The 25,235-nt window shown below is 44.0% G+C and overlaps 1 protein-coding gene across 4 annotated transcripts in view; it reads left to right on the forward strand.

Annotated features, from left to right (window-relative positions):
- The window catches only part of RPAP2 (RNA polymerase II associated protein 2), a 73,107-nt gene that overhangs the window by 43,985 nt on the left and 3,887 nt on the right, over positions 1-25,235 (forward strand). For 3 of the 4 annotated variants that reach the window (XM_032487082.1, XM_032487083.1, XM_032487084.1), the window contains one exon: positions 23,983-24,132. In XM_032487082.1, coding sequence (XP_032342973.1) covers positions 23,983-24,132 — 150 coding nt within the window. Of the gene's footprint in view, positions 1-23,982; positions 24,133-25,235 lie in introns of those variants that run through there. The other variant, XR_004322651.1, reaches the window with a different exon arrangement.

The raw sequence follows: 25,235 nt of genomic DNA on the forward strand, positions 1-25,235 counted from the left end.
AACATCAAAAGGCCTCATTATTTTACATCTGTATTTTTTACCAATATATCTAATGCTATTTCATTTTTCATCACCATTTTTTATCATTACTAGTACCAGAAAAGTTTTGTTTTCCAAATTAATGTACATTTTTAAAACCAAACAGATTTAAAGGAACTAAAGTAGATTCTATACAAGCATGTATAAAACATTTAATACTCATTCACCTTTTAAGAAATCACTAGTGGCTTCTAAGGCTGTCTTTCAGTAGGGTTAAAACCATCTGTAAGTGTAGTGTTTTTCAGCTTGAATTGCAAAAGTCTCCTTTTGAAGACCATTCATTACTGCATTACTGTTGCCGCTTGGTGCTTGTTAGGATCATTCAAGCCCACAGGACATCGAGTACTTACTGGACACTCACAGGTCAAGAATGTTGCGAGCCAGCCTCATAGCATCTCCAGCCCTGCTTTTCTCTCTTTGATACTACTTCAGTCTGACATGTTATTCTGGCTTCACTGTCCCAGGGACGGCTGTGCTGGGAGCCATTAGCGCAGGCTTCAGTGAGCCAGCGTCCGTGTCACCCAGCTAGACACAGCTCACATGATTCATTAAATCAGAACATAGAAAATAACTTTACTTGAATGCCCTGATATAAATTTTTTATCAACCATAAGAACAAATCTTTTGTCATTTCTACTATTCAGTGTTCCAGTTGAATTGGTAATTTGTGAAACAGATCTTATTAATTTTTTAGAAAGTTCTTTCCATTTTATGAAATTTGTAAACATTTTGGTCACTGGCAAAAAAAATCATTATCTCTGCTCACCCACCATATACTATGCCTGCTAATAAACCCTCACAGATAACTGTTGAGCTATACTTCTGCAATTTATTATACTAAAGGGGAAGTAACTTCTCTGGTTGACAAGTCGGAGGCGCAGGCCTGCAGTGATCTCAGAGTCTTGCTTTCTAAACCGGTAGCTGGAAGTATTATCTCACTGAGCATCTGCTGCTGTAGACATGTGAAGTCCAACTTCTTTTTGTATCATCTTCTCCAAAATGTGTAGCCAGGGACAGAAAAAAGTATGGAAAGTGAAATAAAAAATGCTACCATTAAAATTTCATGTGATTATTCTATACAAAAGTAAACCTCTCATTCTTGATTTTACTAGAGGCATTCATGCGGCCCAAAATGCTGGAAGCTTTGCTGCTCCTTTATGCAGTATTTGACTTCCCTAATTTCGGATGTAGTGTAAACATTTCAAGGGTCAGTGACCCATAAAAATATAACTTAATTGAATTCAAGAAGCAAACCGCACACATCTTGGGTGTATTGCATGTTTCGCATTGTGCAGTCAGTCTTAAGATTGTAGCAGTAAACGCTGTATCCTTCTGTCATTCACCTTAAACCTTCTCTTCCATTGTTCTCCAACCCCTACATTTGGACCTGCCCATCTTTCTCCTAGTCTTTGGTCCTTTTGATCCCTTGACAACTAACAGCCTTTCCAGTTAGGGCCCTTTTGGCTTCTTTTAAAGTCCTTGGTCACTGTAGGCACCAAGCCAGCTGGTACTTCTTAGTTTTCGCCTTTCAAGTCTTGTTTTCTCTAAATTCTCTCTTTCACCGTAGACCCTCCTTGCACACTCTTTATATTCCGTGGCTGAATCTCCTGATTCTTTGGTCATCAGTTTCTAAGGTTTCTGTCTCCTGTCACCATATTATTTTATTTGTTATTTTCTCATTTGTCAGAAAATCCCCTTTAACTTTTCATATTTCCACCCTCCCGGGAATCTGCAGCTTGGCTGATGACCCCTTTCCTTCTCAGCCTGTCCTCTTATCATCCTTTTAGAATATTACCACATGAGGTGGGGATAAAATTAAAATACATACCCGTCATGTTAAAGCTAATCCATTACACTGACTTCTGTGAAGTATAATTGTGCTTTAATTTATATTTGCATCCCTCCTTCCTCCCACTTACAGTTCATAGTTACTTTTTGAGAACACATTTTATCACTGGGGAAAGAAAAATCAGACATGAGGACTAGCATTGGATAAAGAGCCTTTGCAGTGAAAGATGTGGAGACTTCAGACACTTACAGAGAGACATGGACATATAAAGGTAGCACACACACACATTTGTGGAGCAGTAACCCCACCATTCAGCCTTTTAATTTATTGTTACTAAGACTGAACATAGGCATACGTGGGATTGCCTTTAAAAAGAAATTATCCTATGATTCGGAAAACCTTTGCATCTGCTCTCAAATTTCTAGTGGAATTTTTTTAGTCATTGCTTGCAGACATTTCTGCAATTCATGTTAAAAAATGAACTTCTTATAAGTCTTTATAGCTAGGAAAAAAATTCTGAATGGCACTTGTAGTAACTGCACATGAGTATAGTAAGATAATACGTTCAGTGTTATTGTAACAATGGTGCTATTCTTTGTATATGAATGTTGTAAAGCTTTGTTATTATTAGCATTTAATGCATGAACAGTTTTCAAAATTCTTCAGGAGAACTACTTAGAAAAGGTTACATATACACATATGTAATTTTATTAGTAAAATAAATGGCTCAAGTCTAACTCTTGTTGGGGGGAAAACCAATATTTTGAACAAAACATGATAGTCCAGAGGAAAGAAAGCTGGGTCTGTATTCCTAAAAGTAAATAAAATATCTCTGTGGCAAATCTTTTCTTGGTAACTTCCCTTGTACTTTCACAGATATATTAACATTTAAAAAACTTGAACCACAGTGTGTAATTTATCAGTGTGTACTGATGGGAATTTTATACCCATGTAATCTCAGAAGGAAATCGATCAAACCAAGTTAGCACACTTCATCTTGCACACTCAGTGCATCCATATATAAAAATACAATATGGCCCATTCACACTTCACTCACAGTTCCACAGGACCTGGGCGGCCAGTGTGACCGCAGCAGCTGTGGTGTTTGTACCGTGTGCTGAGACGCTAACAGTTACCAGGAGCACACCGAGAAGCCTTCAAAGCAGAGCTTAAGCAGTATATGTTGATTTAGCAGTGAAGGAATTAATGTCCCTTTACGCCTCTCACCTTTACTTAGTAACAGTATCATTAACAAAGGTAAGTTCTCCGGAACTCCTTGCACGTGGGAAACATCTGTTGCAGTGGTAATCACCCCGGTGTCATTGTCCTTAAATGACCGACTGGAAACGCAGTGAAGTAGGTTGGTGGCTGGTTGTTGCTTAAACTCTTGGCTGTAGTAGTTCTGTCTTTGTTGGGCTTTATTACACTTTATAATTACATGCTGAATGTTGAAATAATACAAAATTGAATCTGATTTTCTCACATAAATAATGCTCTCATATGATATTAGGCTCTTTCCACAGTCTTGATGCATGGCTTTTCATAAAAATGTGTATAAATATATACAGTCTGCTGTAAATGTTTTAGCACCTGTATGCCCTGTTGTGTGAGGTTTGTTAATGTGTTTTTACATTCTGATGTGTTTATACACTGCGTCAGAAAGCACAGTAAATTATGTGACAGTGTGCTTTACGATGGCTCCTCGTAGTCTGTCACGTGTTCGTTTCTACATTCCTCGTAATTCTCATCTGCCCTTCGTATAGGAAAACAGAAACTGAAGACTCGCTTTGCATCATGGTCATGATTTTCAGAGTAGGTTCCTTGAGAAGATTTTGACTGGTATTTTGAGAAGATTTCTAGCCATGGGGCACCACCCCCCATGCCCAGCTCGGTCCTCTTCCTCCTGTCCCACCTCCCTTTGCTCACAGCCTTCCCAGTCTCCTTTGACCTCTGTTACTGTACTTGAGCCTGTGACACGGAGGGGACTGTGCGGATGTTGACCTAAAGCTGAGAAATGTGAGGAGTGATCCAGACCAGGGCTGGCAGCCAAAGAGAAGCCGTATAGAAGGCTATGGAGAAGCAGAATGACTGGCCTGAGTTCCTTCCTGTGTAGCTGGCATGAATGCTGGCTCCAGGCCAGGCGGGGATCAGTTTCCTCAGTGACTTCTTGTATTTAGAGTCTAACGTTTTCACGCAAATTTAATGGGGAATTTTTGTAAATAGGCCACTAGTTATGTATTATGGTGATCTGTGGTTAATTATAGCATGGGAGTCACAGGTCCCTTAGTGGAGAGCCAGAGAGAGAGGTGCGTGCTGTGTTCCGTGGGACTGATTTGGTTGTCTAACAAAGAGGTACACAAGTGAGCACTCACTCTGTGCTCCTTAGACAGCCTGGAGGGTAGAGAGTGCCTTGTGCTGGTCTGGCGTGGACGCCTGCTACTCCTAGTTCTGTGCCTCTGGTGTTCTCTAATGGAAAGCTTTCAAGATCGTCTCCAAAAATGTCTGCTCTCATTTTATTTATCTGAACTGTCTGTTTCCAGTGAACTGTGGCCCACTTCCTAGACAAAGACCATGCAATAGTTTATTCCCCCTAAAAGCTTTGAGTATTCCCGTCGTTCTGGGAGTAGCATGTAAGTCCTAGGAAATGGTATTTAAATAAGCTCAACTTGACCATGCTCACTAAACAAAAGCCTTCCCTGGACGTGGGCAGCCACTTTAGGTAACCATCATACAGAGACCCTCGAGAGAGTCGCTTCCCTAGGGTACTAGGCATGGATGGAAAGATGTGACGAAGGCTTTTTGCCTCAGCAGATTGTCTTTTATAGCGCGCCCATCACCAATTTCCTTAGAAAAATTTGTGAGCACACCATGAAAAATGAAGAGATGGTTCCTTAGAAATGTAGTGGTTCTCAGAAGTATTCCAAAGACTTTCTCTTAACGTTCCCAATTCAGTTATGAGTGTTTGAGACCATGATAGAAGATCACTGAAATAATTTTTATGTTTCCTTATAATTGTGGAATTTTTAATATTTAATTGAATTTTTGTTGAGATATAATTCACATAACAAAATTCACCATTTTAAAGTGGACAATTCACTAGTTTTTAGGATATTCACTCTTCTGTGCAACTATCACCACTATCTGACTCCAGAACAATTCTGCCACCCCAAAAAGAGGCTCGTATCTATTAGCTTAGTCCCAATTTTGCCTTCCTCCATCCCCTGGCAATCACTAATCTACTTTCTGTCTCTTTGGATTTGCCTATTCTGAACATTTAGTATGAATGGAATCTTTCACTTCTGGCTTTTCTCACTTAATATAATGTTTTTGAGGATTATTCATACTGTAGCGTGTAACAGTACTTCATTCCTTTTTGTGGCTGAGTAATATTCCATTGTATGGATATACCGCATTTTATTTATCCATTCATCAGTTGAGGGGCATTTGGGTTGTTTCTACTCTTTGGCTCTTATGAACATTTGTGTACACATCTTTGTGTGAACATAAGTTTTCAGTTTTCTTGAGTATATACCTCGGGGTGGAGTTACTAAGTCATATGGTAAGTCTTTGTTTAACCTTTTGAGGAACTGCCAGGCTGTTTTCTACAGTGGCTGCACTGTTTAAATTTCCACTAGCACTGTGTGAAGGCTCTGCAGACTGAACCTCAAAGGTCATCTCCTCTCGCCTCACAGCCAGCAGTCACACAGGCTTAGGTTGCAGTTCTTCCAAAATTTAAATATGCTTCTTCTTACTGAGTTTAGATCTTCATGGACTTGTAACATCAATTTCTTATATTCTAGGAATTCTACACATACACAAATGGACACCTATAAGCCCCCCTCACAAAAAAAGTTCATAGTGTTGAATATAAGGCCATTTAAATTAAATGTCTGTACCGTAACTAGTGGTATTTATTTTGGATTCTTCAGTATCCATAAAATTTGTGGGGTTTTTTTGCTTGTGTAAATCTTGGTGTGTTTATCTTATGATGTTTACTATCACAATACCCTTGTCATTGTGAAGTTAAGTATTTACCTATTTACTGAGGATTAAACTATCATTGGATTGATTTCAAAGCCCCCTATATTTATTGCTGAAAGTTTATATAAGAAAAATATAATCTTTTTAATTGAAGTAGCTTTACCCTCAGCCAGCAAGGCTTTGTGGGAACCCAGATATTTTCTAAAGAAAAAGTAATACTTGTTTAAATTTTAACCAAAGCCTACTGTCTTCGTGATTTTTTTCCCTCAGAATTCATCATATTTTTGGCAATTTTGTAATGTTGGTTTTTTAATCCATAAGTAGCTAAGAGCCCCCACCCTTGGGCCAAAATACTAGTTAAAGTCACCAAGAACCCTCAGTGAGAAATGTGCCTTCCGGCTCCCCCTTCCCAAGGAGCAGTGGCGGCTGCAGTGGTGACAGCTGGAGCAGGTGGCGCCTGGCCCTTACCAGTCACAGCCTCCACCTGAGGAGTCCATCCCCTCCTCTGCTCTTGACATCCTCATGTCCTGAGCCCCCTGAGAGGACAGGCCAGGGGAGCCTGGGAGCAGGAGGTTCAAGGGCACTGGCATCCCCAGCCTCAGGGTCCTGCACCGCAGGAGTGTGACCATCGCTGTGTGTGGACACCTCTAGTTGGCTCCATTTCTGTCTCAGAGCATTGAAGAGAAGGACGGAGCCTCTGTTCTGAGAGGATTGTTGCATAGCAGTAATCATGAAGAAGAGTTTTTCTAACACTCCTCTCCAAAGCTGCTCTGTAGATCTGTCACAAACAGGATTTAGATATAAAGTTTAAAGTCACTGTAGCCCAGCCCTTTAAACAAACCTACGTATGTCACTACAAAGTGAGTTACAAAGACCTTGTTTCTTTTGAATTAGAAATATCGATGGAAAGCATCCCTGCTTCCTTATTAATAGGTAATCCTAAAGCATTAAACGCAAACATTACCAGGACATACACCATCTGTTATAAGAAAAACATTTCATTTTATTTGGCTATCATGGTCTTTTATAATCAAAGTTTTTATCTCAGTTTCTAGATAATAGTTCTGGAATAGAAAGCCCATAATGACATACTTCTTCATGGTATGTTCTTGTCTTGTTTTTCTTTTAAAAGTCATTCGTAGTAATAGCCTCACATGCCTCTTGGTTATTCAAACTTGGGGACTTCAGATTTGTGCCCAGTATTAAATTTATGTAAATAATTATTATTAAGCATTACGGTATTCTTAGTAAACACAGTTCCCTGACCGCAGAGGCCACCTTTAGCCACGCAGGGGCGTCTTAAAGCCCTAAACTCAGTCTCCTTCTGGATTGTATCCTGGTTTTCCCTTTGCACTAGCAGGGCAGCCTTGCAAAGGGTTCTTAACCTCGTGCATTTTTGTCTTGGTGGCAAAAAGAGGGATTGGACTAAATGCTGGTTAAATCAACCTGACGGCGTGAATTCAACTATGAGATGTTGTAAGAAGCTGTTCCAGGGCAGCGCGTGGGAGACTGCTGAAGGGGACAGTGCGGACGTCGCATCAGCGCAGGAAGCAGCTTCGTTGCGCCGCTGGGGAGCCGCGGGGGCACCGCCCGGTGCCACGCCTTTGTCGGCTGTCTCAGTCGCCACGCTTGAGGGCGGAGCGCCCGGGGCGGCACGGCCGGCCGCCCCGTCTGTGGAAGGGCCCTCGGGCCCCAGCGCGCGCGCGAGTCCGGACCCCGCGGCTCGCTGCCCCGCGGACCTGGCCGGCCCGCGCTGCCCTCCACGCCGGAGACGGGGAAGCTGCCGGGATGCTGGAGGAGGCAGTGAGTGGTCGGGAACCTCAGCACCGCGCCGAAGGTGTGCAGAGCAAAGGGGACTGTGGGGTCGGGTTTTTTAATGTAAAATGTGTTTTAGAGCTCATTTCTTAGAGTCCTCGCTACAATCGTGGACCTTTTTTTCCCCCCGCTTTCACTTTATTCTTTCATCTGGGAATAAGTCTCATCAGTGAATAGGGACATCTAGAAAGCTGTTATTTTATGTCAGAATTTCTGATTCCTTGTTCATATCACATTTAAGAAAATTTTTAAAGTAATTCTAGAAGAGTGGTTGGCTTTTTTCTTTCATCGACGAAAAGATCCCAGGCGTTCATGGCTGTAACTTCTTTGCCCTGCGTGTGGGGATCTCCGCTTCCTACCTGAGGTGGCGCCGTCTGGCTTTTAGCTGAAGGCCTGGTAACACCGTGTGTGTAGCCTTGACTTTCCTTCTGAAGCGCATCTTTGGACTCTTCCACGATAACCAGGAAAGGGTGAAGCCCACACTGCACTGTGGCATCGCGACTACAAATCAGTGTAGAGGCTGGCATCTGCGTGATAATGCAGAAGTGTTCAAACATTTGAAATCTGACTCAAGAAATTACCAACAAATGTTCTTTGAGAGCTGCTGTGGGTAAGACTGTGTTTTGGGCCTTGTGGAGAATAGAGGTTAAACAAAGCCCTGCCCCCCCCCCCCCAGACTTCACAGCCTCCTGTTGGGCGGGGGCGGGGGGGGGGTGTTGATAAGTACACAGGTAACCACAATGAAAAGTTGAATATTAAAGGGCAGGCAAGAAGCACAAGCTACATGCATTATTTCATTTGATCCTCACAATTCAGTGAGGGCAGTGGGGGTGCCCCACTTCCCAGGGAAGGGCACGGCTCTGGGAAGACAAGAACTCTGCCCGAGGTCACAGCTGGGATTTTGATTTCAGAATGTGTGCCCTTCCCACTGACCAGTGTACCTCAGAAAGGTGTGTGTGCACCCAGAGCACCATCGAGGAAGAGGTGATCGCTGCTTTTGAACCAGGTAGTTATCCTCTGCAGAACAAGGACAGGGACTGAACAAAGGCTGTGTTTGGGCCAGGTTGGCTGTGGGTGACCATCAAGGAAGCAGTTTCCTTAGAATGATAGGAGTGGAGACCAGATGGCAAGGGCTGCTCTGGTAGACAGTTGTGAAGATACTGGACACAGCGGATGTTGCCCGCTCTTCAAGTGGTCGGCGTAAGAGGGATTATAATCCGTATGACGTGACGCATCCTCAGGAGACTTCCCAGGACAGTGGAGGCTTGAGCGTGGTGGCAGCAGAGAGGGAAGAGATGTCAGATGGGCGGGCCTGGCAGTGCTGAAAAGACAGTGTGACTGACGGGATGCAGCCCTCGAAGAAGCTGGGGATGCAGTCAAAGACATACATGCCCGTTACTTTATTTCTTCCCTGACCCGTCACCCACCTCCTTTTCCTACTGTTTCCTCCACGTTTCTCTCTCCTTGCCTTGAGTGTCAGTGTTATTTGGTAATATTTTGCCTCCTGTATTTAATTTCAAAAGTAAGTGAACCAAACTTTGTACATTTCTCCTTCCAAACACCTGTGTTAGCATTAACATTTCATTACTCGCTGTGGTTGGCTCTTGCCCACCTCCCACTGGCCAGGGACCTGCCTTAGGACGAGTCATTCGGGGCTGCGCCTCTGAGCTTGGCCTACACAGCTGCTCTGCTTAATTCTGGTGACTGACTTTTTTTCCCATGATTTATGGGGTTTTTTTTAACCTTTTTTATTGAGTTATAGTCGTTTTACAATGTTGTGTCAAATTCCAGTGTAGAGCACAATTTTTCAGTTACACATGAACATACATATATTCATTGTCACATTTTTTTTCACTGTGAGCTACCGTAAGATATTGTATATATTTCCCTGTGCTATACAGTGTAATTTTGTTTATCTATTCTACATTTTGAAACCCCAGTCTGTCCCTTCCCCCCTTCCCTCCACCCCCCTGGCAACCACAAGTCTGTATTCTCTGTCTGAGTCTATTTCTGTCCTGTATTTATGCTTTGTTTTTGTTGGTTTGTTAGTTTTTGCTTTTGTTTTTTAGATTCCACATATGAGCTATCTCATATGGTATTTTTCTTTCTCTTTCTGGCTTACTTCACTTAGAATGACGTTCTCCAGGAGCATCCATGTTGCTGCAAATGTTGTTATGTTGTCGGTTTTTATGGCTGAATAGTATTCCATTGTATAAATATACTACATCTTCTTTATGCAGTAATCCATTGATGGACATTTAGGCTGTTTCCATGTCTTGGATGATTTATGATTTTTATCTTTCCTGCCTTCTCATCTTTTATGATCCACAAATCAGTCTGAGAGACATATATATGTACTTCACTCAAAAAATACACACACACACACACACACACACACAGTTTCTACATGAGAATAAGAGACTTTCCATTCATCCAAAAATTGTGTTTGGACAATGTGCAAACAGTACTAAACTGGGAAAGATGTCTGCAGTAAATAAGGCAGGTTTGAAACTGTTTTCTTATCAAAACATAATCTCCATTCAGCCAAGGACATTGTCCAGATGACTTTTGTCTCCCTGGTGCCAAGCACTTAATGTAGCACTTAGTAAGCACTGAGTGAGTGTTTGTAGAATAAATCAAATGAATAAATGGACAGGAAAAACTTGGATATATTATTGTTGGTGTTATGAACTTCAAAAATAGAATTGGTAGCTCTGGTAGAATTGCACAGGGTAAAAAGAAAAGTTGCTTACTCTCATGAGTAAAAAGGACCTGTGTCTTGGTAATGATGCGTATTTTCCAGGGTGGATATAGTCTGATAAGGATGTGACTAGCCTCGAGAGAATTGCTGCTCTTAACCAAATCTAGCATTGCTTTTTTGCAAAGAGATACTTATAAAATGTTTTATAAAATAAATGAAAAACAAAGCCAGATGTAAATGGGATGTTATCATTTTAACTCATATAATTACAAAGTTAGTAAACAGTTTAATTTTTTAAATGTGTCTTTGACTTAAAAACTTTATTTCAAATACTGCTTTTCTCTGACCTTCCACAGACTTACTCTCATCTTCTGTGCTCTGATAGGCAAACACTGGTTATAGGATAGTTGGTCATCAAGTATGCAGGTATGGTACTGAATCTTTGTTTATCTGATGCCTCACGGACAATTCTGGAGCTTCTTTAAAAGTTTCACATGTTGGCATTTGTTTGTTGATTGGAAGCATTTATCAAATATTAATGGGTCTTAATGGAAAACCTCACTCTAGAGGCAGGCTCCCTGCAACTAGTCTTACTGAATGTATTTTATTAACGAGTCTTACAAACTTGCATGAAAGTTATAAGGAGAAGAAATTATTATTCCCAGACGTATTGAGTGCTTGTTAAATTCAAGAACCTAATCATGTAGTGTGTTTTTCTCTGTTGTCTTTCAACACTTCCGTTTAGATTGTGTATTTCAGAGACTTAACACCTTTTTAATATTCTTCCTGCCTCTGACTCTTCTCATTGTGATAGTTCTAGTTAACAGTAAAGTCGTACGGTTCTTGGCGGCAAAATTCAAACGCTCCCATCTTACGCCTTGTCCAAACATTGTTGCTAACCTTTAGAGCAGATTATAAAGGCTGGGGAGGAGACAGGGCTTGCTGTCGTGCAGTTCCCACCCGTGCCGTTGGTCTGTCCCACTGTCTGTTTTGAATGAGCAGTTTGAGAGTTAGCTCTTTATCATTTTAGCACAGCTCAGGTATACTCTGCCTGAAAAGACAAGACAAGACATATACATGAGTTTAATACTAAGAATTCCAGTGGAGCAAAAGTACTTGGGAAGCTGCTACAACTTACTTGAACACTTGCAGTGTCTGTGGAGGTGAAATCGTGTTTTAGTAACTGAATTGTCTACACTGTTTCCGTTTCTTTTATTTACTGATTTTCTTTCCCACACTGATTTTCAGGCCCCACATTATGATGTTGTTCACCACATGGAGGTTTTTTAATTACAATGAGTGACATATCAGCCACACTGCAAGAATTTTTTATAAGAGTAAAGCAGCCGCCAGGTTATAACTAGTGTTCCTGTGGTTTCAGTGCAGAGAAAACTGTTGCTCACCTGAAGCACTAAGACTTAACACCGCTTTCACATGCTGCGGAATTCCCGAAACTGCATAAACCTAAATGCCACGATCTCTGCAGCTCACACTGTAGACTGAGAGATACATTGAAAGTGGGAGTAAAGATACATATTCTTTCCCCCAAGGGGAAAAAAGTGCACATTCAGAAAAAAGAACTTTATGTAATTTGAAAGATTGGACAAACTCCAGTATCCCAGTTTAACATGAGGAAGAGGAGTCAGCAAATGTAGGTTTCTCTTCTGAGAATTGTTGATAAGGGTGAGGGAGAGACTGAACAATAACAATTTGTTTTGGATAAAAGAGACATAAGCATGTTTGCAGGGTGTGGGGAAGGAGCTAATAAAAATATTCCGAAGCTGAGGGCAGGGTTGGGGTTATAAATGGTGGAATAGGGTCCCAGACAGGGCACAGGAACCAGGATCATGGTCACAGGCAGGAGGTGCTTGGACAGGAGAGAGATGCTGCGTCTTCCGGGGCAGGAAGAAAAGAAGTAAGGAATAATGTAGCTACAGAAAAGTTTGTAAGCAGAAGGGAGATTTTTCATTCATGCCTGACAACTTCATTTTCTGGTGAAGCAGGATGTGATGTTGTGTTTAAGAGTGAAGAGACGATGGCTGAGGGGTGGTAGCAGAGTAGCCACTGAGAGTATCCAGAAAAGGACCTAACCAAGCACCAGAGGAAACTGACAAGTAGCACTGAGCACCCAGCTGAGGCCAGAGGTGACAGATTTGTTGTGGGTGGGCCTGCGAAGTTCCCGTCTTCCTCCCACTCTCCTGCCCCCCAGCAGCTTCCAGCCATCCTGCTGTAGGTGTGCAGGGAGCACCTTGCAGTGCTGGTCGCAGGTTGCAGTTTTGATGACTAGGAAGCTAAGACCAGGATGCAGGAGGTTCGGAAGAGTGCTGAGGAGAGATTAGTGCAGGACCAGAGCCGGTGTAACTGGTAAAGGGGAATGGAGTCATCTTGGGAGAAAACTGGTTGTCTCTCCTCCCAAAAGTCCCATCATCAACTCTGACTTCTCTCCTAGGCTGCAGACCAAAGCTTTTTTGAGGGGTGAAGGGGGCTCTCCATTTGGACACCCCTCAGGCAGCTCATGCTCTCAGATGGGAGACTGAGCTCGTCTTCCCTTTCATTTCTCCTGGTGGGACTTCCATCTTCCTAACTGCCCGGACTTGGAGTCAGACTTAGGCTTTAGTGCTTCTCTCGCCCCGTGTCTACTCAGCCGCTCAGTCCTGCCTTTCTGATGTCTCTTACTGGCAGTTTTCTCCCTTCCCACTGCCGCCAGCCCGCGTCGGGCTCCCGTCGCTTTCCAGGACCGCTGCAGTTACAGCCTTCCTGCACGGCCCCCTTGCCGTGTGCCCTCCTCCCGCGGCAAGAGTGCTCTCACTAAAACTTGCTTCTGGTCAGGGCAGGCTTTTGGTCAGAAACCTAGTGATTCCCTCCCTCCCATCATGTCATTTTGCTTGAAATTCAAGGCCCTCCTAAAGTGGCCACAGCCTGCCTACCCAACTTATTTCTCTTTTGTGTCCTTACATTGTATCCACTGACTGTTTCCCCATACAAGCATCTCTGTTAGCTTGTATCTTTGTGAACTGCCCTTAAAATGCCTTTCCTCCCTTCCCCATGTTTGTCCTAGCCTTCAAGACCCACTTCAGAAGGTCTCTACCTCCTTAGAAGTCTCTCTTAACCCCCAGAGGTACAAATAACAGCTTTCTTCTCCAGATCCCTATAGATGAGACCTTTCTTTTGGACTGTGCTGTCTTCTGCTTTGTTACATAGTTATTTGTGTAAAGACCTCATTTCCTTTGATATTCACTTTCTTCCAGCAGTGGAGTTAGCAAGTACAGCAAATGATCAGAACTGTACAAATTATTTCAATTCAAAAATTTAACAGTGGTTCTAAACACCGGTTATACATTAGAATCAAATAGGGAGCTTTTAAAAATTACTAATACCTGATTCAAAGATTTTGATTGCTTGTTCTGGGGTGGGGTCTGGACAAAGGTATTTTTAAGTTCCCCAAGTGATTGTAGTTTGTGCAGACAGAACTGACAACCGCCACCCTCAATTCTAACGCAGTTATTACTGTGCTAGATGAAAACACGCTAAGTCAGTTGATTCAGTGATGTCTGCCAGAAATAGCTTGCACAGAGGTACCGCTTAGCTCTCTTCTAAAGTCTCCATTAGTTTATGATGTTGGAAAATGCCGCTTGGCTGTCACAGAAAGGATGAATTAGAAACAATAGAATTGTCAGTTTTCATTGGCATGTTTTATCTTGTAATGACAGATTTCAAAAATTATTTGAAGAGCATATACAAGTGGGTCTTTGAAATCATAAAGTCTACTCAGTTCTTAAAATGAATCAGACATGTGAGCTTGTGTGGTATGGTGGTTAGAAGTGTAGACCCGTGGGAGTACTTCTGGGGTTACTTGCTCATCTCTCACCAACTACGTGACCTTAAGAAAGTCACTTGAGCCTCACGTTGGAGTTAACACTTGCTGCAACTTAGCAGAAAGGTTGAAGACCAACAAATTCGTTTCATAAAGGAAAATTTCTTTTTATAAGCTTGGAAATCACTGTAGCTTCTTATGTTTGACTCAGTGGTTGAGATCCTGCCACAAAGGGACTAACTGGGGAAAAGAACTGGCATTCTTCCAGGGAAACCCTTAGAAAGCCACCCACCACCCAATTTAAAGTATCTGAACTTTAAACTCAGCTCTGACCTCTTGGCATTTCTGTCCTTGTCAGAGTTAAAGCCACGTTTACTCTTTAGTTCAAAACACCCTCAGGAGTGGCCTCGGGAAGCGCTGTGAAGTAACTGCCTCTGCACACAGTTCGGTCCAGGTCATTTTATGGAAAAGGAAGAGCTTTCCTACAGGGGGACTTTGGTTCTTTCCACGTCCCCGGGGTTATTGTGTTACTTGGGGGAGGAAGCCAGGGGCCCCAGATGAGACAAATGCTTTTAGAGAACCACTGGCAGAGCTGAGTCTTCTGCCTTCTCCCCACTGAGAAGCACACAGGTGGAAAAGAGTTATGTGAAAGATAAACCCTAAATAGATGAAGTCCCATTTGAAAGTTTATATTAGAAATTTTTTTTAATATCTGAAAGAGGCATTTTGCAAAATGCCTTGGGTTTGTGTGAGCCCTCAAATTTCTGAAAATAGCTGACATTTTGACCACTGGGTTACTTACTGGTCACAGCTCTCCTTTGTTTCAGTTTTGAGCGTCTGTTCGTGCAGGCAGAGGTATTCTGGTGTAGTCCTTTATCATTTAGCACTTGTTCATGTAGAGGAGGAGGGAAAATCCCAGCTCACTTTTTTGAAGAAGGGAAAATACGGGTAATGTGCCAGTTGTCACTGCAGTGCAGGGAGGGGCAGTGCGCCTTGATGCGCAAGGTGGCTCTGTGACAGCACTGGTCTTAACCGTGTGCCCTGAGTAAGCCCCTTCCCCTGTCCAGAGGCTCAGAGGCATCAGGTGTCGAAAGGAAGCCAGCTGGATAGGTCAAGACTAAATCACCCTAGAGAAAATTAAGTGGTCCTGCCTCTTCAGACAGAATCACGCCGTTAAACCTCATCCTTCAGAGTCTTCATTTCCCGGGGCCTCGTCTGTCCCAGAAGACTTGTGTTTCTGTTCAATTCTAAGCCCCCAAGGTGTCAGGTACTGCAGCATCTGCTCTGTTTTCATTGGTAAAGTAACAAGCACGGTGCCTGCGCACGTGAACACTGCGAATACTTCTTTTTGACAGAAACACTCCTCTCACCTTCTCCTTCCCAGCCCTGACTTCTGCAGGATGAGACAGTTAGTGCTAAAATGTTCCTTAAGCCCAGCACTGCCTTTCTGCAGCCTGCGTGTTCATCACCTTTATGTGTGGCGATCAGCAGCACAGGGTTCCCTCCTACAGCAGAACTCTGTGTGAACCCAGCGATTTCTCAAATCTGATAGGTACAGAGAAGTGTGGCTTTTCACTTCCTGTCCCTTCCACCAACCCCAAACCATAATGAAGCATGCTTTCTGGTGGCATTTATTCACACAGATACTCTCGCAGCATTTTCTTCACGTAAGAGCACGTTGAACATGAGGAGGGCAGTTCAGCGTCATTCCACAGCAGCCTACCGGTTTGATTCTGCAAGTTTGGAAATCACTACTGAACACTCAGGAAACTCTCTAAGAGTTATTCCTCCTAGTGCGGAGGGTCAAGTTGAGGGATGTCTGTGCCGTATCACTGAAGGCAGGTGCCTGGTGTGATCTTCACGCCTGTCAGCGGGTCATTCAGGAAAGGGCAGATCAGGCCACACCGTGACCTGCAGCGTCCCAGGGCTGCGCTGCACACTCCCTAGTGGATGAGGGCAGCGAGCAAAGCCGTAGGGACCCAGCAGGGAAGGTATTTAAAGTCCAGGCCTTTACTTGGACGGCTGCCTTGTATCGCACTGCAGGCGGTGGGTAACCGAGAGTCCCGTCAGCTGTCGCCTCCATCATTCAGTAAAGCTCACCTTTAACTCTTCTTACTGCTTTCTCTGCTGATGGGGAAACAAACTATGACTCAGAAAATCAAAGGTGACTTACTTCTGAGACTTAGTAAGAGTTTGCACAGCTCTAAATCCTTATATCCAAGGACTTATAAAAAGACTACTTTTAATTAAAAAAAAAAAATCTCTCTCCTGCTTCAGTTGCCAAACTTTGAAACCCCTTTTCCTTCTGTGCGTGATTCCTGTTAGCCAGATGCTGTTTGATGGCTTGGGGGAACACGCAGAGGGTACCTGTGCTGACCTGACTCCCAGCCCCTGCTTTGATGTGGAGCAGATGTGCAGCACTCAGCTAATACCGGCCTTATCATAGGATGCAGGTTGACACTTGGCTTTTGGCCTTTGTTGTCACGCCACTTACCATATGGTGAAGAGCTAGTTACAGGAGGCTGCCTGTCTTTCCAGAACACAGACTCCAGTCAGGAGCTTTCATGAGAAGTTTCCTCTGTCGTTTGTGAGTTGCACACTGCAAGTTGTCATGTCGTTTTTTCCATTATATTCCCCAGCACACCAGCTTTCTGTGGTGAAGCATCCTTCTGGTGTCGCCATTAGAGGTTTTTATTCACACTTAAAAGTACTTGAAGGAAAAAAATTGAAACATAAAAATCTTTTATTTCTACTTACTGCCAATCACATTTTCTGTTGATTATTTTAAAGGTATTTCCTACATAAAACATATTGTTAAGTACCAACTGTGAAATATTTCTGGTTTTTATTCACATTGAGTAGTTATTTGGGCCCAGTTTATTGTGGTTTTCTTTGATATTCACACTTAGAAGTCGCAGGACTGGAACAGAGGTTTGAGTCCCTTTCAATATATAATAAGATGGGAGTTATTTAATGAAAAAGTTAAACAGATAAGTGATTGGCATGTCATAACTAATAGTGTACAGATAAAAGATTAAGAGGAAAGGAAGAGCCTGGGACTCAATTTAACAAAAAGACGGGGATGGTGTTTGATAAGATGAGATTGTGCTTTGAAGATAACTTAGACGTGTGAAAGACTTCACTTCATGATACCTTTTTCTGAAGGTATGTTATGTTTTGAAGGAATGAATTTGAACTACGTATATATATGTTCTCGGGCCCTGCATTTTAGGAAAATGAGAAGCTAGACGTGGAGGTATGGAGAACACCAGGCTGGATGAGCAGCAGTCAGATGGCGTCTGTTAGGAAAGATTAGAAGAACTTGGAATTAATTGAGAACCATTTTCAAGAATATGAAGGAGTAATTTTTAAGAGCTGGCCCCAAAAGAGTTCTATGAATGAGAAAATAAAATTCTGCAAGGAACATTTAGATTATATATAAGGAACAATGTCCAGGATTTAAAGAGTATTAACCACTTCAACATGCTGCACATGGAGGTACAGAACCCCCCTCCTTCAAGATCGTGGAGGTCGTTTAGTAGCTGTCTTGTGTAGAGGTAACGAGTCAGTCCACCACGAAAGGATGTTGGGTCCCATCTCTTAGATCGTTTAACCCTTCATGAGAGGAGACTGAAAGGGACTATAGATTCCAGAACAGCTGGGCCCTCGTTTTGCGGCTACGTTCTGTTACTTCCATTGACCTAAAAAAGAGTAAGATCACAGCGCACTCAGGAACGTGAGAACGGCCGGGAGCACACAGAAACGCAGGCCCGCATTAGTCGGGTGGTAGAAATCCTAAGTCGCTCTTCCTCTCGGCGAAGCAAATCTCATGTCCTTTCGAGTGGAAAGCACTTCCTTGCCTGGCACGTGTGAGCCGTGAGGCTGAAGCGCTCCTGTGCCCGGGGAGGCCGCCCGGTCCCCTCTGCTGGGCTGGGTGAAGGCGGGCCGCGGCCCCTGCTTCAGGACGAGCGGCAGTGAGGTGGGGGCGCAGAAGCAGCGGTAGCTCTTGGTTTAATGCTTGGCCTACCTGATGGGTCCGAAGCCCACCTCACCTCACCGGCAGCCGTTCTGAGCGATTCCGGCAGGGGGCTGCCACCGCGAGCGAGCAGGGGAGTCACGGAAATGCTGACTCCCTTCTTCGTCTAAAATGAAAGGAGGAACGTTTCATGAAGAAAACGTATTTCAGTGAGCACAGTGAGTCGGTGGCTTCTTGAGCTGTTTCCACACTCAGCAAGTCGTTACTGATCAGCTGCGGTGCGCCAGGCCCGAGGGAGACAGCGAGCGAGTCGCTGCCGTCGTAACCGTCGTCTCCTTTCGGATGGGATGTAGATGGTAAACAAGCCAACAGGTAATAGAATGAGAAGACAGTGAGGACCACAGAGCCAAGCACAACCAAGCAGGGCGAGTGTGAGGTGGGCCTCAGGCGGGAGCGGTGACTTTTAGACAAAACTGAATTAGAGGCCTGGGGGACGCGCATCCCTGGGAAAGAAAACAGCCGGCCCTTAAGTGGGAACAGACTGAGCGCGGGCACCGCTGCGGCGGGGGTGTTCAGTTTGGCTGGAGGGGGGTTAGCCAGGGAAGGCCCTCCCCCCCAACTGGAGGGTCTTGTGGGGTATTTTGGTGTTTCTTCAAGCATCTTCCATACTTCAGTGATCCAGGGTGCAGGAGACCTTTGACAGAGCAGACCCTGAATGTAGAGCCAGATGGTTCCTTTGGTTTCTCATCTCCTGCTTTAACTGCTCCCATCATCCGACTTCTAGTACAGCATTCTATTAGCAGCTGAGTTATTCACTTTAAATTAAAATCGGTGCATAATTACATCTTCTGGTGTAAGAGCGGGCAGACCTTCTGTAAAGGGCCAGACTGTAAACATTTCCAGCTCTGCTGTCCTGCAGGCCCAGCCACTCAGCTCTGCTGTCACAGCACGGGAGCAGCTATGGAATTTATAAATAAGTTGGCGTGGCTGCTTTACAGCTTGTTAGAGAAACAGGCAGCGAGCCAGGCTGGTCCCTGCACCGTCGCTGGTGCAGGCTGTTACGGTGCACTGAGGAGCAGCAGTGGGGAAGCAGCGGTTCCAGCTCCACCATCCACCAAATTCCACGTCAAGAGAACAGGCCTGTGGGAAGACGGGTGAATGTAACGTGACCTCAGTCTAATACCAGTCTGGTTGATGACAAAAATACACACAACTAACAATATATACTTTTATTTTATTTGAAATATTTAAAAGGATGTATTCATGTGATAAGAACAGGGAAAATAAAAAGCCCAAAGAAATCTGATTCCTCGTATAAGTAGTTATGAAAGCAGGAGACGACTTAATCTGATCTGTGAGAGAGGATTGTGGCGGCAGCGCGGAGACTGGGCGGGAGTCGGGGACCACCTAGGAAGGGACAGCTGTGATCCAAGCAAGACATACCTGACCTGAACAGGACAGGGACAGCAAGAATGGAGGAGGTGAAACAGGTTCAAGAGGTGCCTCAGGAGAGGCAGCAGAGCTTGGCCGCTGACTGGACAGGACGCTAGGAGCCAAGGGTTACAGTGACTGCGGTTTCTAACACTAGAGGCTTTGATGAAAGAGGTCGGAATTTCAGGTTCGAGCCTGAGGTATGTGTGGTGCCCTCGGACGCCCAAGGGGAGAAATACCCCAGGAGAGAAGTTAGAGGTTGGAACCATTGATAACCGAAGCCGTGAGATGGGACGTAGTGCAGAAGGAGGGTCTGTATGAACCCTTAGGTCAGACCTATGATTATTAATGGGCTGGTAAACAAAGAGATGCCAGCAGGATCACAAAGATTCGGGGCGAGGAGGAGGACTGCAACAGAGAGCGCCTCAAAAGCAGGAGGAGGGGGCTCCTAGGGGAGGAGGAAGTGACCAAGGACATCACGCAATGCAGGGTCAGCTGGGGAAGGGACTGAGGAAAGGCTTTCAGGCGCGGCGATTAAGAGACCGTCATTGACCCGAAAAGAGCAACTCCAGTAACAGACCTTCGCTCAGTTGCCCTTGGGCCCGGTTCTAAGCACACATGGAGACTGCGGCCTGTTCTTTGTGCTCTCCACGGTCACTGCTAACGAAAGCAGGTGCTGCACAGAACCCTGTCTCCGGCTCCGCGCGCGCGCGACTCTCCATCAGATGGGTGCTCAAGTCCCGTTCAGCCGGGACACCTAGCACTGGGCGGCGTGTACCCTGAAAAGACTCCTGCAGTTTATTAGCAGTGGCAACAGCCAGCTCTTACCATTGACCAAAACCATAACCGACTGGTAAAACATTAAGGTCTTGCCTTGGACTCACCTGTGCAGGCAGGAATGAAGCCTCTCACTGCGGAGATGACACAGAACTGGCACGTGTCCAGGGAGCAGTCCGTCTGGAAGAGCGGCAGAGTGGGCAGAGTAGCCAGCTACTAAACGTGTTGAAGTAGACGAGCCAGAGAATCTGGAAGCATAGATTATATACAGCCCTTATTTAACTTTGAATGTAAATTGCTTTCTAGACAGAAGAAATCATAATTCATTTGAGTGAATCATTCATAAAATTATACTACGAGATTTTCAGGGTTCAGCACCTTTCTTGACATACATTCATTATGACTTTATAACTTGTCAAAACCACCCTTTTTTTTTTATATTTGTGAGCCTGGTTTCTAGGGAGGATAATTTAAAAAGAAAAACACAATTTTTACATGACCTTCTCCTGCATGTACTCTCTAGAGGCACACAGTAACTACTAGCGTATGTGTTCACTTACACTTCTGCTTATTCCATGAAGGGTTTAAGTCCATTGAAAGTGTTTAGAAAGCTATCTATTACTTACGATCTCACTTAAGAAATTATGTATTTCTAATGACCATTACAATCTGTGTTAGGGACTGGGGGGTAGGGAAAGAGAAGTCTTTTCAGTTGAAGATTAAAGAGGAAGCACAAGGGAAAAAATGAGATCAAAGGAAGTCTCATTGGCTAACTTTCCAGGAGCATAATTACGCAACAACACTTAGGGCTCACGTGTTAAGAGCAGTCAGGAAACCCCGGCTCCAGAAGCCTAGGGGTTGCCGAATACCTGCCTGAAGACTTGCTGCAGAAACCCCAGGCCCCAGACTGACACTCGGTCTCCTAGCACACGCCAGCCAGGCCTTGTGTGATTCCCTTCTGCCTGCCTGCCGCTGGCCAGTGTTATATTTGTAATCCTCTAGTTCTCTAAGGCAAATCTAAAACGTGTTGCTTCTGCGTGTTCATCGAGGGCACAGGACACATCAGTCAGACACGTGAAGACTAAATTTACACAGCGCTCTACAGCCCAGGAAAGCTTGCGTATTAGCCCAAAGCGGGGCTTTTTGAGATTAGCTGTTGAGACTCAGAGCCCTGATGTGCTGCTTGCTGTCTCTGTGACCTTGGGGAAGGTACTTCTACTTTCTGTGCCTTATTTCCTCACCCATAAAGTGAGAATAGTATGTACCCCTCAGCATCATAGTGCAGTTCAAGGAGCAAATCCACACTGAGAACAAGAACACAGTAGAACTCCTCGTCAGCACATGATGTGAGTTACTATAATTGTCATCATGGTTGATTTTTTAAAACCCTGTTTATCTGCAGTATCCCACTTGGCTTTGCAATGGTAACACTTAAGGAACTTAAGTAATATTAGTCCCATTTTGTAGGTAGACCCTCAGGCTTTGGTGGTGCCCAGAATCACAGTGAGCGTTCCTGGCAGAGCGAGGATTAGAACTGTGCTGTAGACAGAATGCCCTCAGGCTTGCGGTGGACTGGGGAGTGAGTAGGTTTTATCTCAGGAGCCAGCTCTGGACAGTTGCAGTGGTTGCTTAGAGCGCTCAGGCCCCAGCTCATGAAGAAAAGATCGCTCGATTGATGAGCAGTATCTGTCATGGGCTCATGAGCATGGGGTGTGACCCTAATGTTGCTTTCCTTTTTCTTTTTACTTCTGGCTGAAGTTTCTCGTTTACCCTAGTCTCTCTTTATGAACAAAATTTTTAGGTAAATTTGAACATACCTATAATGAAGTTATTTATAGAATAATTTTAGCCTTGTAAGTTTGCTAGATAAGTTGTTATTATCCCCAGAATATTTTCTAGCTATGGCGATCGATAGACCCACTCTCTTACAATGTGTTTCTCTGTAACGTCCATCATTTTCTGTTCTCATACGGGCATGCAGATTGAGAGATCTAGTAATCCCCATTTATTTCTAATTTGAAACATATTAATGGCACTTTGAAAAGTGCCTGAGAAAACTTTGTTTTCATAGATGAACCAAACACTAGTCTCTTTGAAAATCAGAGAAATTGTTTTGGATGTATCGTGTAATCACTATTTTTAAAACACACAAAAGCTAGGTTTCTGTGGCCTTGACACCTGATCTGCCTGCTCTGACCTTGTTTTTAGCCACTGTTGTCCCCTCCCCAGTATCCTTGGTCTTACTGTGGGGAAGCAGCAACTTAATATTTTAAATGTTGACATCACGTAAGTGTGGGAAAAGCCAACAGAGCTGACTTCTGGGTTCCAGTTTGTCTGCAGGCAAATGCCTCAGGGAAAGCTGGCCCCAGCCGCGTACAGGTTCACCCACGTGCCCAGCTTGGGCTTGGCCTTAGAAGGCATGGGTAGTCCTGTTTCCCAGTGTGAACTACCTTTGAGGAATATTTTAAAAGCTCATGAAGTGTGTGAACCTGGTACTCCACCCCCTAGCCGTAAAGAAACGGGAGAGACAGGGAAGGGATCAGTGCTTCTCCTGGGCACGACTCTGGATTTCACTGGACTGTTGGAGTCACCTAGCCTCCAGTTCTTGCTAAATTACCTTCAGGGATATAGAGTCAAAGTCTAGGTCATCTCTGGGCAATTCTGAGCAGTTACTCCTTTTCCTTCTGCATTTGGTATGAGATGGCTAAGCAAGGAAGAAATCTCTCAGAAAGTGACATTTCTCATTCCACACTCACTACTGCGGAATTGCTCTGCTCTGATTTCTTGAGCTTCATTGATTTAAATTGGAGAGTTATTTTATTTATATTTGATGTGCCCAGTGGCAATGACCAGGGTTAATAAGCATCTGGAAGAGCTTTGTGAAAAGTATAGAATATTTGAGGAAAAAAAGGATTTTCTTCCAAAAAACTTTCCAGAATGTACTTGCAAAGGCTCTGTGAAGGATGCTCTCTGAAAATTAAACAAATTTGTGGAAAGCAATCTGCAATCTTTGTGACTAGATTATTGTTCACTTTCTAAAAATTATGCTTACTAATCGCATTCAATGAAAATTACTTTTAAGAACCTGTGATGTGCAGTCAATCTTTAAAAGTATTTACTGGAAATGGTTAGAGAAGAAAGCATTGTATTCCTTGTGAAGTTTGTATTAAGTGCCTTATAAGATGTTACTTCATCTATTTAGTGTTTTAAAATTCTTAAAAATACTGTTCAAGTTTCATTCAAAATGTAATCTTGTTTATTGTCGTTTTTCAGGTGATATAACCAAACAGTCGGTATAAATTATGTGTTTGTTTTTAAAGCAACTCTCAGCTCTGAGCTTCTCCACATAACCTCTTTCCCTGCGTGGAAGGGCTTACTTCTCTGAGCAGAGTTTTGGTAGTCGTGCCGGCCTGCCAGTTGTGCCGAGGGACGTGTTGCCGATTGAGGCCTTTAGGCTTCTTCCCGTGCGCGACAGCACGTTTGTTCTTTCAGCCTTTTCCTGAGACTTCTCTTCAGCTTCAGTAAAGCCTTCTCTCTGGGAATTTTGCTAAATCGGAGACTTCGTTCTCCTCACAGAAGTCCCCCTGCCGTGTTAAAGACGGGAGCCCCTTCGTCCGTCCCTTTCCTTCGATACGCATTTAATATTTTTGGTCTTTCAGGCTGACCTCGATTCTCGGAATTCAGAAGCATTCTCAAGAAAACGTGGTGTTTACACAGTTTATCGCCACCCTGCTTAAAGAATTGCATTTAAGGAGCGAGGACCTTGAAAGTCTAACCGTCATATTTAGAACCAGCTGTCAACCAGAGTGGTGCGTTGGATTGTGTTTTACTTTGGGTTGGGTTTTTTTTTTTTTTTCTCATTTGCTGCCTGTTTGGATTCTATTTTCATATTGGAAATTTTAAAAACCAAGTAGACCCCTCCAGGTGTCGCCAGCTTGCTAAGGTCCTCGAATGCGGTATCCCTGCGTCCTCAGCGGCCCCAGTCGCTTCCTGCTGCTCTTGTTACCCTGTCTTTGTTGTTATTCCTCCTTTATAGGCGACCACAGGTAGTTCTGTTTCTTGCAATCCAGGAAGCTCCCCGCTGTCAGCTTCATGCTCAGATCTAGGCCCTCCCATCGTGCACGTCCCAGCTGCTGAGTCTCTTCCCAGGAAGTAGCAGTTTACTTGAACCAGACGCCCTCAGTGCCCACTGGGGATCGCCTCGCCCTGCTCCCTTTGTCAGCCCCGCCAGCACCTGGGGCATCTCATGTGCCGACAAGCAGGTGGACGCACACTTCCAGCTCTGCTAACCCTGACCGTACTCCCAGATTCACGGCCCTCGCCTACTATCCCAGGTTCTCGCCTCTTTAAGAGCGGCCCAGCAGTGTGTCTCCTCCCTCATCCTGCCTTAGTCACAACTCTCCGTCTCTGCCTGCCCTCGCTTTTCATTACGCATACTTTCAAGTGCTCAGATAGGTATTGATTTAATGTTATGTTTGAAGAAATTCATTCTAAACTACAAATGAGACCATCTTTGGGAGCTTTTCTTTACCTTTCAATTATTTTTTAAATTACAAAAGCAACACACGCTTGTTATTAAAATTAAACAGTAAAGAACTGCATGTATAATTTTAAAAACCAAAATCCCCTCTCACTTCTGCTTCTAATCCTGTCTTCTTCCTAGAAGCACACTAATGATCTGTCACTTTGGATTTTCTTATTTGAATTTTTGTTTAAAAAAAGACTTATCAAGCAAATCTTTAAATCTATGAGAAGGGTATTCGAGAAAGGTATTTTGGCAGGCAAGGAGGAACAGCACCATCCATTTACTAAACGTGCTAGAAAACAGAACATAAGGAAATCAGCACTGTCTCTGCCTCCCGACTTAGACCTAGTGACCTCTTCAAACCACCCTGCTCCCCTGAGGAAGGAA

This window comes from Camelus ferus, chromosome 9, assembly GCF_009834535.1.
Source record: "Camelus ferus isolate YT-003-E chromosome 9, BCGSAC_Cfer_1.0, whole genome shotgun sequence".
Lineage (NCBI taxonomy): Eukaryota > Metazoa > Chordata > Mammalia > Artiodactyla > Camelidae > Camelus > Camelus ferus.